This window comes from Hyperolius riggenbachi, chromosome 10, assembly GCF_040937935.1.
Source record: "Hyperolius riggenbachi isolate aHypRig1 chromosome 10, aHypRig1.pri, whole genome shotgun sequence".
Taxonomy (NCBI): Eukaryota; Metazoa; Chordata; class Amphibia; order Anura; family Hyperoliidae; genus Hyperolius; species Hyperolius riggenbachi.
Genome location: NC_090655.1, coordinates 195,959,269 through 195,972,602, shown reverse-complemented (window position 1 = coordinate 195,972,602; position 13,334 = coordinate 195,959,269). Strand labels below are relative to the sequence as shown.

The following is a 13,334-nucleotide window of genomic DNA, read 5'->3' as shown; positions in this document are numbered from 1 at the left end:
GTTTTGCTTTTCACCAGCCTGAAATTTACATAGGGTTCAGAAAAACATGCATTTTAGGATTGTCTAATTTGAGCACAGACGCTATAAATATCCTAGTCAAATAAGTTATTCATTTACTCCATTTGAAGAGAATCACAAGAAGGTGCGACGTACTCACCGTGTACTTGCGGCCCTCGTAACATTTAGGGCACTCCCAGTAGTTTGGTAGCTCATCACTCAACAAGCCTTCACCGTCCATCTGTAAAAGGAAGATGTGTGCAGGATAGGTTTAAAAAACGACATTCCATTTTCTTATTAACCACTTGCATACCAGCAGTCTCTGGCCCCTTAAAGTGGATCCGAGGTAAACTTTTACACATCATTGCATAATTGTGTTCCTTTCCTATTGTTTATAGGGCATTCCTCGAGCCAAATATTTTTTGTTTTTGTTTTAATACTGTAATTCCCTATAAACTAAAAAAGCCACGCCCACAGGTTTTCAGAGAGCCTTGGCAGTAGCAAGGGCACATGGGAGCTCAGTCTGGGCAGGAGGGGGAGGTGTTACTAGCCATTGATTTCAGAGGCAGAGGGGAGGAGGAGAGTGGATTAGGCTGATGACTCAAGATACAGATAAGCCTGTCTCTTTGTAATGTTTACAAACAACATGGCCGCTGTCATTGTATCACGGGAATAAATAATCATATTCTATTAAAACTGTTTGCAGCTAGATTTGCTGTAGAAACCATCTAAACTTTAGATAAGATATATAGACAAGTTACTTGTTATAGTTAGCTTTTCATCTCGGATCCACTTTAAAAAGAACCAGAGGCGGGGTGTTCTGGGAATTAAATCCCCATACAGAGGCTGGGTCTGCTTATAGAGCCCAGCCTCTGTTGCTATTTAGATTCCCCCTAAGCCCCCCCCCCTGCGCTCAGCGAGACCCCATAATTCACAGCCGCGCTGTGCGGCTGTGTTTACCTTTGTAACATCAGTCTCCGCTCTCCCCCGCCTCCTGCAGAACTCCGGTCCGTGCCCGTGTCCCTTCTCTCCAATCAGCGTGGAGGGAAAGGACGTGGGCCGGAGCAATGCAGGAGGCGGGGGAGAGCGGAGACTGGCATCACAAAGGTCACCATAGCCGCTGCTGACACGCTCAGTGTCGGCTGCACGGCTGTGAATTATGGGGTCTCGCTGAGCGCAGGGGGGGGGGGCTTAGGGGGAATCTAAATGGCAACAGAGGCTGGGCAATATAAGCAGCCCCAGCCTCTCTATGGGGATTTCATTGTTAGAACCTCGCCTCTGGTTCTCTTTAAGGACCATAGATTGCTGGGACTGCTGGTACCAAAAAATGGGGGTTACCGACGAATTGCCGCATGAACCCGCCACTCACCCATCACTGCAGGCCCCTCACTCTGCCAACGATATGAGGGCAGAGCTCTGTGAGCCGGTCAGGAGCCAATTTCATTAGTAGTCTAGTGGTACCCCCTTTAAGCATCCCCTGATAGTCTAGTGGTACACATTTCCTCTTTATTATTTTCTTGGTTGTCTAGTAGTACCCCATACTCCTTTAAGAATTCCTTGGTAGTATGCCAGTATCATCCCCCCCAACCTTTATTTGCAGAGATTAGCAGCAGCTGTAAGAATGACTGTATTTCTCACCTCTCCTGGTAAGCATCATCTTCCAAAGCATTACTAGACTTTTTAAAAGCAAACAAAAAGAAAAACACCTAACTTTTAAAGTAAATTTGGATTTTAGCCTAGATGCCCCAATAACTCTGTGAGCCGGGGTACATTGCGCATGCACACTCTGGTGCCACATCGCCAGGAGCATTCTGTAGTAGTACTCCACAGACGCAGAACGCTCCTGGCGCCAGAAGAGTGCACGCAGCTGGACTGCACTTGCATCGACTGCCGGAATTATCGGGCCACCTAGCGGAGGATCCAGGCGGCCTTGGAAGACTGAGGGACCGAGTAGAGGGCTGCAGGAAGCCCCAGGTATGTATAATTTTTTTTTTATTTCTGGTCTAAGGTACACTTTAAGCCTGGTGCCAGGAAATTTACATTATGATTGTACTCTAAACATCACACTTCCAAAACAATTCAACAGACGAAGACACTACAGGTTAGGCCTGAAAGATAAATCGAATTTAAATCGAAATCGTGATCACCAAGATCACAATTTCGGAATCGTCAAAGCTGCAATTATCGCAATCACATCATTTTCACATGGGGGAAGTTTGAAGAAGTGTGCTTGGCAAAACTCCGGGTTCCTGTATGTCACATGACATACAGGAAGTATTCCGTGCATTAGAAGCTATGTCCAGAACTGATGCAGCTTGGGGGACAGAGGAGGCACAGAGGGACACAGAGAGAAAGAGCGGGCACAGAGACACAAAGGGGACAAGAGAGAGACCCAGAGGAGGCATAAAGAGGCAAAGGGGGCACAAAGAGAGACAGAGGAGGGAACAACTAGGCAAAGAGGGTGAACAAAGCTTGATTGGAAAGAAACCGTGCATCGAATCGAAATCGCAATTTCAGACAGAAATCGCTCAATTCAATTTTTTTCTAAAATCGTTCAGGCCTACTACAGGTCTTTCACATAACCTCAGTATTGCTAAGAAATGTTCCTATCTGTGAATTTTCAAATGCTAGTTTAATTGCAGCAAAGAAGATTTATTGGGTACTTACATCCAGACAGCCAGGATGTACGATTTCATTGCAGGATGAACACTCCATCAGCTTCCTTTCAAAGTCTTGTGAGTCATTGGTCTGGTCCACCTCCCCGCATACGGCACAGGTCACAGAGTGGGGCAATCTGGGCTGAAGGACGAAAGTGGATTTATTAGTTAAAAGGCTTAATTGAATAATATTTTCCTTGAGCTAGAAAGAAAAAGTTATCCCACAAATGGACAAAACGGATAAAAATGGTTTGCCATTAGAAATTACAGGTTTGAAAACTTTGCCTGGCTCCAATCAACCCATAGCAAAGCTAGATGAAGGGTTAATAAATTAGGAGTTGCGTAACTGCAGCCATCTGGACACAGCAAGCAGCACACATTTTGCTAAATAACCTTTATGACCTGACATGATCCAGGAGAGGGTTGAAAAAACTGACCATCTAACTTTTTTTTAAAGTAAAACCAGTCTACATCCACAGGATGAGTGGGTGCACTATAGAAAATTAGTTCCAAAGTCTACAACTATGAAGATGCTTGCCAGAGTTCACGTTGGAACGTTTTAAAGAGAGCACGAGGTGTGCTCATAACATTTAAAAGATGAAAAAAAAAAAAAAAAAGATGAAAAAAAAAAAAAAAAAAAAAAGAAAAGGAAAAAAAAAATCGGCTACTTGATCCAGGGGGCTGAGTGGATCAAGTAGCCTCAAACACCACCACTCCTTGCAGATACTGTGGGCCGCCATGGCCCACTTTGAGTTTCGTGACCTCTGGGTCACGACACTGCAAGGAGAGACTGAGGTGGGGGTGCAGCTGGAGGTGCGGCCAAGGAGCGAGAGGTGCCCAATCTCAGCATTGGAAACCATGTAGGAACGCCCTTGGAGGGCGTTTTGAACAGGGAATCCCTCTCCCCTTGTGTTTACCTCAGAGATAGTCGGGGGACCATTGCGTGGTGGTGGGTGGGGGTGGTGGTGGTAGATAGCGGCGGTTAGGGGACACAAAGGCATGTCATGAGGCAGGGAACATGCCTCTGTGTCCCATCTGCCCCCCATGAAACCACCTTGGGTTCTCTTTAAGTGTCTTGTAGTCACAGGGGGGGGGGGGGGGGGGGGGGGGGGGAATTGAAATACTTATTAAAGCAGACCTGAACTCAGAACTTCCTCTCTGCTCTAAAAGATAAGCAACAGCATAACATTTAAAGATAAACATTTGTTACATCAGATATAAATCCTGTATTAAATCTGCAGTTTGTCTACTTCCTGCTTTCATGGAAGCAGACATATTGTTAACATCCTGTGTTTACAAATTAGCTGCTTTGCTATGATAGTCAACTGACACAGTAGACCGTTCAAATTACAACTTGTGATTAGTCACAGATGAGGTGGAATTAGACAGGCTAAGCTCTCTAAACACATACAGAGTCCATTTATTTCAGTTTTCCTTGTGTCCTGTGCAATAGAGTTCAGGTCCACTTTAAAACTGCTTCGAGACAGTTGCAGTTGAAATCTATGCCCTGTTTATGTCCTTTAAAGCCAGAACTTCCTCTCTGCTCTACAACATAAGCATCAGCATAATAACCTTTAAAAATGTCTGCCACAGCTTACAGAACAACTGTAATAAATCTGCAGTTCTACTTCCTGGTTTAATGGGAGCACAGAAAGAGTTATCTCCTGTGTTTAAATATTAGCACATAACTCGGCACAGTACAGACATCACTTGCAGATAAGGGAACACTAGACAGGCTTCTCTCTAAATACACACAGGATGGATTTTTCTGTTTTCCTTGTCTGCTGTGCATAAGTTTAGGTGCACTTTAAACCTGCCAGGGTGTAGATTTCAACTTGCTCTTCCCATTGATCCAGCGACGCTGCAGCTCACTTGCTCTGCTCCACCTTGACAGCAGAGCTCCGTTTCATGGGATCCTGACCCTGTTATCACTGTTGCCATAGCCCCCCAAGATTAGCGACAATATTTGTCGCTATCTTGGAGGTAAACATTGAGGAGGCCAATTCCCTGTCTGAAACGCCTGCCAGTGGCGTTCCTACAGGGTTTACAGAGCTGCCATTGGGCATCTCTCTGTCCTTGGCTGCGCCCCACTGTTGCCCCCACCGCATGCCATGAGAGACACAGTCTCAGTGCAGCGTCGTGACCTATAGGTCACGCAAGTGAAAGTGGGCCATTGCGGCCCACATGAGCGGCGTTTTTTGCGGCTGCCTGATCCGCTCAGCCCCGCGGATCAGGTACCCTACTTTATTTCTTATTTTTTGAGCCCACCTTGGGCTCTCATTAAGGGGCCAGAGATGCAGCATCCCGAAGTGGTTAAATAAGTTGAATACCACCAAAATAAATAAAATGAGTAAATTCCCACACACCACAGGTAAATATACGCAATTATTGATTTATATACTGCCAACATGGCACTGCATTCCAAAGTTCAACTTGAAATGAAAGTCCAGCCAAAACGTCTGCTTTTATTCAGTTTACATCCAGTGGCAGTTAGCACCAAAAGGATCAGAGCAGTTTAGGTATCTAGCTATATTCATAGCGGATATTGTAAATGATTTATATTGGACAATACGCTGCTGTACAGAGTAAGAAACAAGCATGGGCACATATAGCCATTGGGTACATAATACAGAATTGGTAGACAACATAATAGTTACAGACCATTTATATATTATGATTAAAGTGTTCCTGAACTCTTGCACAGGACAGAAGAAAAACATAAGAGAAATGCACCCTGTATGTATTTAGAGAGCCTGTCTATTCCCCCTCATCTGTGACTAAGCACAAGTTGTATTTTGATCCCTCAGCTGACTCCCCCGGCAGGGTGCTCATTTGTAAACACAGGATTTTAACGATATGCCTGCTTCCATAAAAGCAGGAAGTAGACAAATAGCTGTTTATTGCAGGATATGTTTCATCTGTAACAATGAAATGTTTATCTTTAAAAGTTATTATGCTGTTGCTTATCTTTTAGAGCAGAGAGGAAGTTCTGAGGTCAGGTCTGCTTTAACAAAACGTAGAGCAACTTACAAGGTTGAGAAATACATAAGATGTGTATCCAAAAGGTGAGCGTTTTTATATTATATTCAGAAAGGAGCACAGCTTAGCCAGAGACTGAAGGGGTAATGTCCTAGGTTGGTTTGCATTTGTGTCTAAAAAGGTTTTAGGAGTATGCTTAAAGGTATCAAGTGTTGGGAGAGCAATGAGGTGTTTTATAAGGGAATTCTAGAGGGAGGGACTCGGAAGAAATCTTGTATACCTGAATATAAGGACGTAACTCTAGAGGACGACCAAAGATGGTCATGCGCAGAGTGGAGGTTGCGGATGGGAAAGCATCTAGATACTAGTAAGGAGATGCATGGTGAAGTTACAGGGAACCTGAAGTAAGAGCGACCTGGAAGCTGCCATATTTAATATTAAACAATATCAGTTGCCTGGCAGTCCTGATGATCCTCTGTCTCAAATGCTTTTAGCCATACACCCTGAACAAGCATGCAGATCAGGTCCTTTGACTGAAGTCTGACTAGATGAAGTTGCAAGTATGTTTCGGGTGTGTGAATCAGACAATATTGGTGCCAGAATCATCAGCAGGACTGCCAGGCAACTGGTATTGTTTAAAAGGAAATAAATATGGCAGCCACCACATAGCTCTCACTTCAGGCTCCATTTAGGAGTTTGAAGTGAAACCTCTGGTAAATTGGCAGCCAATGAAAATCATCACAGAGTGGCACAGCAGTAGAGTGAAAAGAGAGGTGGAGGAGTTTAGAGGCTGAATTCAGAATAGATTGGAGGAACATAAGCCTGCTATATATGATAGGCCACAGAGCAGGGTAAGGATATTAAAGCAGTGAAGGTGAGGGGGGTACTAGAGGGTACCGCTGGATGTCACGTGCATCATTCTCTCAGCTCCTCAGGCAATCACAGCAAGGCGGGCAAAGAGGGTCATGTCCAGGGTGGACAGACATACATACAGCGAGCGACTTGGAAATCAGCGAGGTGTACTTACATTTTGAGAGAAAAAGGGTTAGAGATTTTTGATTTGGAGATGGCATGGAAGTGGTCAGAGAGTGAATGGTCAGAATAAATGAAAGGAAACAAATATAACCTCTTAAATTACCCCTAAAACTCCTTGGAGAATTGAAGTTCTAGGGGTATTAAAGCACACCTGAACTGCGGCAAAAACAGATAACTTTTACTTACCGGAGCTTCTTCCAGCCCCTCAGTTTTCTGGTCCCTCTGTGTCCTCTGCATCCTTTCTGTTGTGCCACTGAGCCCCTCAAAAAGATCTCCAACAAGGCTAAGTTGCAGGCTTCTGCACATGCACGGTCCCACCTGAACCCCTTCTCGATCATGAGCTCGTTTCTCGGAGCATTAAGCACATAAGCGGTACAATTCTTGCGCAGAACATTTCCAGCGATAGTAGCACAATCAAGGAGAGGCACAGACGGGAGAGCTTATGTGCAATAGCCATGTCAGAGAACTTTCTGAAGGGAACAGGAGACCCAAAAAACATTGAGCCCTGAAAGACTATATGGAGGTTGGAAGAAGCCACAGGTAAGTAAAAGGCACTTTGTCACAATTTAGGTGTGCTTTAATTTCCCGGGGTGCTCAATTTTTTTAAAATATTTTATAAAAAATATGTATGTTTGTTTTTTTGACTTCAATATTTTCTGCTATGCGCAGTACAGAGCGGCCCGTCTTCGGGAGCACTTGGAAACCCAAAGCATCCCCAGCAGCAGCAGAGAGTTGTCTCCCACCAATGGGTTGGACACTGTTAATGTGGGAGCCAGTGCAGAAACTATGGGACCAGGGGAGGAACGGGAAGACTTTATAGTATTTTTTTTATGCTTCAGGTCTGAAGCTGAAAAGTACAGCTGTGTGTCATCTGCATAAAACAAAACAAATGTATTAATTTGCCAAGAGCGTGCATAGAAAAGGAAAACAATAACCAAGGTCGGAGCCACATATAGACCTGAGGAGACAAGACCAAGGCCCCTTAACACAAACATTAATACAGAGGACAGATCAAGAAGGGTAAGTATGGAGAAATTGCCATGCAGACTAGGTACTCACCGCAAGGCACTGCCTTTGCATGCATGACTGCTTCATCCTGCCAGGCCCACCAAACTTCTTCATGTCCTTACAGTAGTGGCAAGTTCCGCACTCTCTCTGAAGACAAGCTTGACATTTTCGGCACCTGACTCGCCGCCTCCGGACGCCTGAAGGTGTCGTGTGAGTAGATATTGTGCTAGAGGGCCGAGGAGTTGAGGATGCATGTCGTGCTGCAGGTCGCATGATGTGAGGTTTGGTGAACTGGATCTTGGGTCGGAGGTGAATTTTGTACTGAAGGGAAGAGACAAATAATTAGAACTTAAAGAAAACTCATGGATAATGCTGGCTAAACATGCAAAGATTGTAAGATTAAAACGTTTTTTATATTTTAACGTTGTAATGACAAAATCTTGATGGAACCCAAAAGTATTCAGAGACTGGTGCTCTACTCATCCAACTGAATTAGTCTAGGAGCACTCATCATACCAGCCTTAAACCATACAAACCTATTCCGCTGATCATTAAATAGAAGTACCCTTACAGTACTGCAATCAATATTTCATCAAAGTTTATTGAAAAAACGAGGACCGACCTATTCCCATGCAAGGGCACGAAAACAGACACGTTCACACAGGATAAAGTGTATGGATAAGCACAGTGAAACCATAATGAACGTGAATAAAATCGCATAGGAACAATGCCAAAACAAGTATTCGATAAGCATAGGTAGTGTAACACCATTTACTGTACAGGTAGTCCCTGGTTAACAAACAAGATAGGGACTGTAGGTTCGTTCTTAACCTGAATCTGTTCTTAAGTCAAAACATTGTGCCATCTCTGTCCCCTGTACCTCCACTGTGCCCCAGTGTCCCCCTCTGTGTCACCTATGCTCTTTGTACCTGTTTATACAAGTTTAAAAGCCATTTTTTTTCTTTGATTTTTTTAAAATCAATTTTCTCAAAAACTACAAGTCCTCTTTGGAAAGTTTTGTAGTCGGGGACTACCTGTATAGCTACATTGTAAGGCAGTAACAGTATGCTATACACCTTACAGGTTTGTTGTATACCCCTCCCAGTTCCAGAGGAAAAGTGGATAAAGAGAGAGAAGAGAAAGGTGAGAGATAAAGGGAAAAAGACAAGGAGAAAACCTCTGATACTGCAAATATTGAGTACAATAACACTCATGTTGGAGTATTCATCTGCCCCAACAGACTTGGTAAGTATTTACTGGTCAATCCAGTCCTGTGATGAGAGAACCATCTCCTCCAAATCAGCTATAGAGCCCACTTTCCTCAGCATAGTTTTAATTGACAGCACCTCAAGACACTTCCAGTTCTGAGGAATCAGAGCACCACTAGCTGTGTTAATCAAAGGTAGTGGATGTTTTTATACAACTTTATGGGATTTGTAGTGTCATGAAATAGGAGGATTGAAGGGCCAACCCGGTGGAGGTCACTCAAGCTGATGGACCTTACTCCAATAGGATTTCATAGATGGGCATGTCCAGAAGAGATGTAAGAGGTCCATAATTGGACCAGCACCTCCATCACAGATCTGGGAAAGATTTTATGCAGTCTGTGTGGGATTCAATAACTCCAAAAGATTTTCAGACATGCTCTTCCTCTCTTATAATAATTTATTTTTATCTCCCTGAAAAAAAAACTTAGGGCCCCTTTCTATTCGGTGCGAATCTGCATTTCCCCACAGGTGTGTCGGGCAGGGAAACACTGCCTATTCCAAATCAAATACTATGGCTTGCTGCCCGAATGGCACTGAGCACACCTGTGATGATGAGGATTTACATCCGAATCGCTATAGCCGTAACCCATGCACGGATGTGATGTGCAGGAAACTGCAGCAGGCAGCAAGAACGCCCTCCCCCCTTACACACACACACACACACACACACACTTTGGATGCAGCACAATGAGGAGTTGTTCATAGAGAAATGCGGGAACAGAGGCACAGAGAATGTATTTGTCCAGTCTTGCAGCGCGTACATTTAAAAAGGGTGTCATGGTAATTTGAGCGACAGAACTATAGTAATTACAGTAATTCCAATATGAATAGCCAAGCTATTATAGTGTCACATGGCTGTCCCCAGTACAGTGCTGCTGCAGATCGCAGCGCTGCACCATGTAAATAGATGGTGGATAACAGTCTCCCGAGCTGCGTGAAGGGGGAGCAGAGCTCCGCCTCCCAAGCGGAGATGCACGCACATCCGTGCGCGATCTCCTGCAATAGCCATCCCCAGGACTTGACACCAATTGGCATTAGGCAGCACTTGGGCTGCCAAAGCGGTCACGTCTATTGGCGTGACGCAGTCCTTAGGTAATTAAACCTAAGAGACGATGCCCCCCCCATCCATATCCTCCTATAACACAAGCAATTAGCAGCTATTTCAGGTAATTTTAGGGCTCCCGATAAAACAGCAGACACTGGAGCCACTTGCTATTTGTAGCCACTCTTTGTAAAGTTTAACTTCCACCACACCAAATTTCCCCGTCCTGCCCCTGGGGAGAATATTGCATTAAATCTCAGCTAAGACAATCCGAACAATTGGGGGCGGGGGCTCGGGTGCACATAAGCGGGAGAAAGCGGGCAGCACACTACTAGATACATGCCGCTACACAGATAATTACACAGGGTGCTATTGCACTGCTGCATGCATTTTCTAGAATCTTCGTGTTGACTGGGACCTACGGGAGTGCGTTGGTCATTGATATACTGATGAGTTCTTACTCAACATTTTCAGCCTAGGCGGTCTTTATCACCTGCCACAGCCAAGTTTAAAAAAAAGCCATACGTTTATTTTATTGTACTATAACCCCACTGGGATTCCTAGGACTTGTAGTTCATCTACCTGTATTTGAAGAATGGTAGCTCTAGTGTTACTTTTAGTTTGTTCATCTACTGTGTGGATCAGTGTCCAACCAATGTTGTACTGTGAAGCCGGTGACTAACCATTTTTTAATGTAAAGTACATGCCCACACAACAAAACTTCTTCCACAATGTGCTACATATACCATTGTATGCATACTCATTTCCAGTAGCCCTGTACTGTCACACTACCCTTGATTTTTCTCCCCTATTTTAGCCATACAATGGTTGTTTTGGGTATTTTTTGTTGCCACTGTCCCAGACAGGTTGTCATTTTTGAAGGAACTTAATTCTAAAGTATGACTGCAAATTCTGGAGGAAAATATGTCTGGGGATCTGTCCATATTGAAGTACAAAAAGGGTCATGTTTTAAAACAATGGCCCGAGACACACAAGTCCATCTACAAAAAAAAAAATAAAATAAAATAAAAAAATAAAAATGGTGTAACCATGAGAGGTAATTTTAGAACTGCTGCCAAATCAAACTGCTGGATCTTAAGCCCCATCTACATGATACGCTTCTTTGTACGATTCGATTACAATTCTATTTACGATTCAATTAAATCCGACATGTCCAATAGGGATTCGATTTGATTCAGTTCGATTTGCAATTGCAAAACAATGGCAAATCAATTTGCATCGAATCCCGATCGGACATGTCGGATTTAATCGAATCGTAAATAGAATCGTAATCGAATCGTGTAGATGGGGCTTTAGGGTCCTAGATCAGACGTATTTTTGTAATACATATTGGGCTCGATTCACAAAATATCTCAAATTACTTATTTATCACCTAATTAATAAAAATAACCTTTCAGCACATTTAGAAGCAAAATAATCACTTAAAGTAAGTTGCTCCTGATTAACTTCAAGCGAAAAGCCAATGATTACAGCATTCCAGAAGCCAAACAGTACTTTCAATACATTTATTTTAAATAGTATAAGCGTGCAAAGCACACAACTTTCTGTATCGTTACACACCATACAATCTGACGTGTACAATCCAAACATCCATAAGCTATGAAAACAGGACAATGTAATCTAGCCATATACTACATAAATTTGGTAAAATTAAATAAAGATTTTACAGTCAGGTACTATAGTGCATTGGTCAGTATTACCTTAAAGTGGATCTGAGATGAAAAACAAACTATAACAAGTAAATGGTCTATATATCTTATCTAAAGTTTAGATGGTTTACACAGTAAATTAGCTGCAAACAGCTTCAACAATATGTTTATTTCCTCTTGTGATACAATGAAAGCAGCCATGTTTTGCACACAGGCAAAGCTGCAACTGCATCTCCAGCCCTCAGCCTCTGAAATCTCTGGCTATTAACACCTCCTCCTGCCCAGACTGAGCTCCCATAAGCCCTTGCTTCATGTGACTCAAAGTGCCTAGGCTCTTTAGGAGCTGTGGGCGAGGCTTGTTTAGTTAATAGGGAATTGGGGTATTAAAACAAACCAAAAAAAAGTATTTGGCTTGAGGAATCCCCTATGAACGATATGTGAGGAACACAATTATGCAATGAGTAAAAATTTATCATGGATCCACTAACATTGATGCCCACTAAAGGTAAATACATAGGCACTATTACCATCACTCGTAGGGATTTGTGCTCCATTTCTGGAGGCAACAGTTCTGACCATGAGCTCACACAGACAAGTCCATTCGGCCACAAACAAGCAATGTGTGCTGTTGCTATAGGCAAGTGAGAAGGAAGAAAAGCGTGCCAATTTAAAAAAAGTGTTCTGAAACTCCCACTAGAAAACTTTTGCACCCGTTAGGTACAAGAATATTTTAAATAGTTTCCTCCCCCACCATTTTTATGTTACTATAATTACCTGGTTAATCCTGCTTTAGTGGCGAGCAAGATAAGTTATTGGGCAGGTGGAAGCTCTCTGACCAGCATCCTCACACTCCTTCCTGACCTTTCCTCTGTTATTGTACCAAGCAATAGAGGGCATTTTCTAGTGGCGTTTCATCCACTTTAAAGATCCAGTGCCAGAAATGGAGCGGTTGGATGACAACATAAATTTAACTCAGATTTGCTTCACTTCACAGGATATGGACACAGATACATTTTAAATTAAAATGTTCGCTTTAAAGTCACTAGATTAAATGGGTTATCAATACTAGTTTTGGGGCTTTTGAGAAGAAAAAAAAAAAAAAAGATCTCGCTTACAGTCTGAAGAAAAAATTTTAAGAGTTCACAAACTGTAAAGCACTACTGTACTGATGATATGCTAAAATATATTTGAATATACAGTTAATCCTTGCCCATAACATTGCTTGTGTGTGACAACACAGAGGCTGTAATGCTAAGCATAATCAGGTATTTTAATTAGATTGCATGTTAGACTCAATAAAAGCATCAAATCTAATGAAATTTACCACAAACGAAGGACAGCTCAATTGAGGTTATATGGTCTTAACAGGTAACAGGTAAATAAGAATGGAATAAAATATTTTATAGCAATTGTAATAAGTTGCTTTAGTACTCAAGCGGTGCGGTCTTAGAAGTTGGTGGGGTTATAGGAGGTGACTGAACAGTATTTCCACTGAAATAACCCCATGTTTTGTTTCCATTACATTCCTTATATTATGCTATTATGTGTCCCCATACCATTTTCTTCTTTTAGTGCCACTATCAAAATGTCCTATTATAGTGGTCTTCTATTTATGGCATATCCCTATCTTTTGTTCCTTTACCTTGCCCCCTCCTGCATCCCTGGTGGAAGCCCTGTG

The 13,334-nt window shown here is 42.9% G+C and overlaps 1 protein-coding gene across 2 annotated transcripts in view; it reads right to left on the bottom strand.

The window, feature by feature from the left end:
* The window catches only part of KDM2A (lysine demethylase 2A), a 142,151-nt gene that overhangs the window by 27,945 nt on the left and 100,872 nt on the right, over positions 1 to 13,334 (bottom strand). For both annotated transcript variants that reach the window (XM_068255551.1, XM_068255552.1), the window contains exons 14-16: positions 7,728 to 7,997; positions 2,665 to 2,796; positions 158 to 238 (exon numbers count right to left, since the gene is read on the bottom strand). In XM_068255551.1, coding sequence (XP_068111652.1) covers positions 158 to 238; positions 2,665 to 2,796; positions 7,728 to 7,997 — 483 coding nt within the window. The remainder of the gene's footprint in view (positions 1 to 157; positions 239 to 2,664; positions 2,797 to 7,727; positions 7,998 to 13,334) is intronic.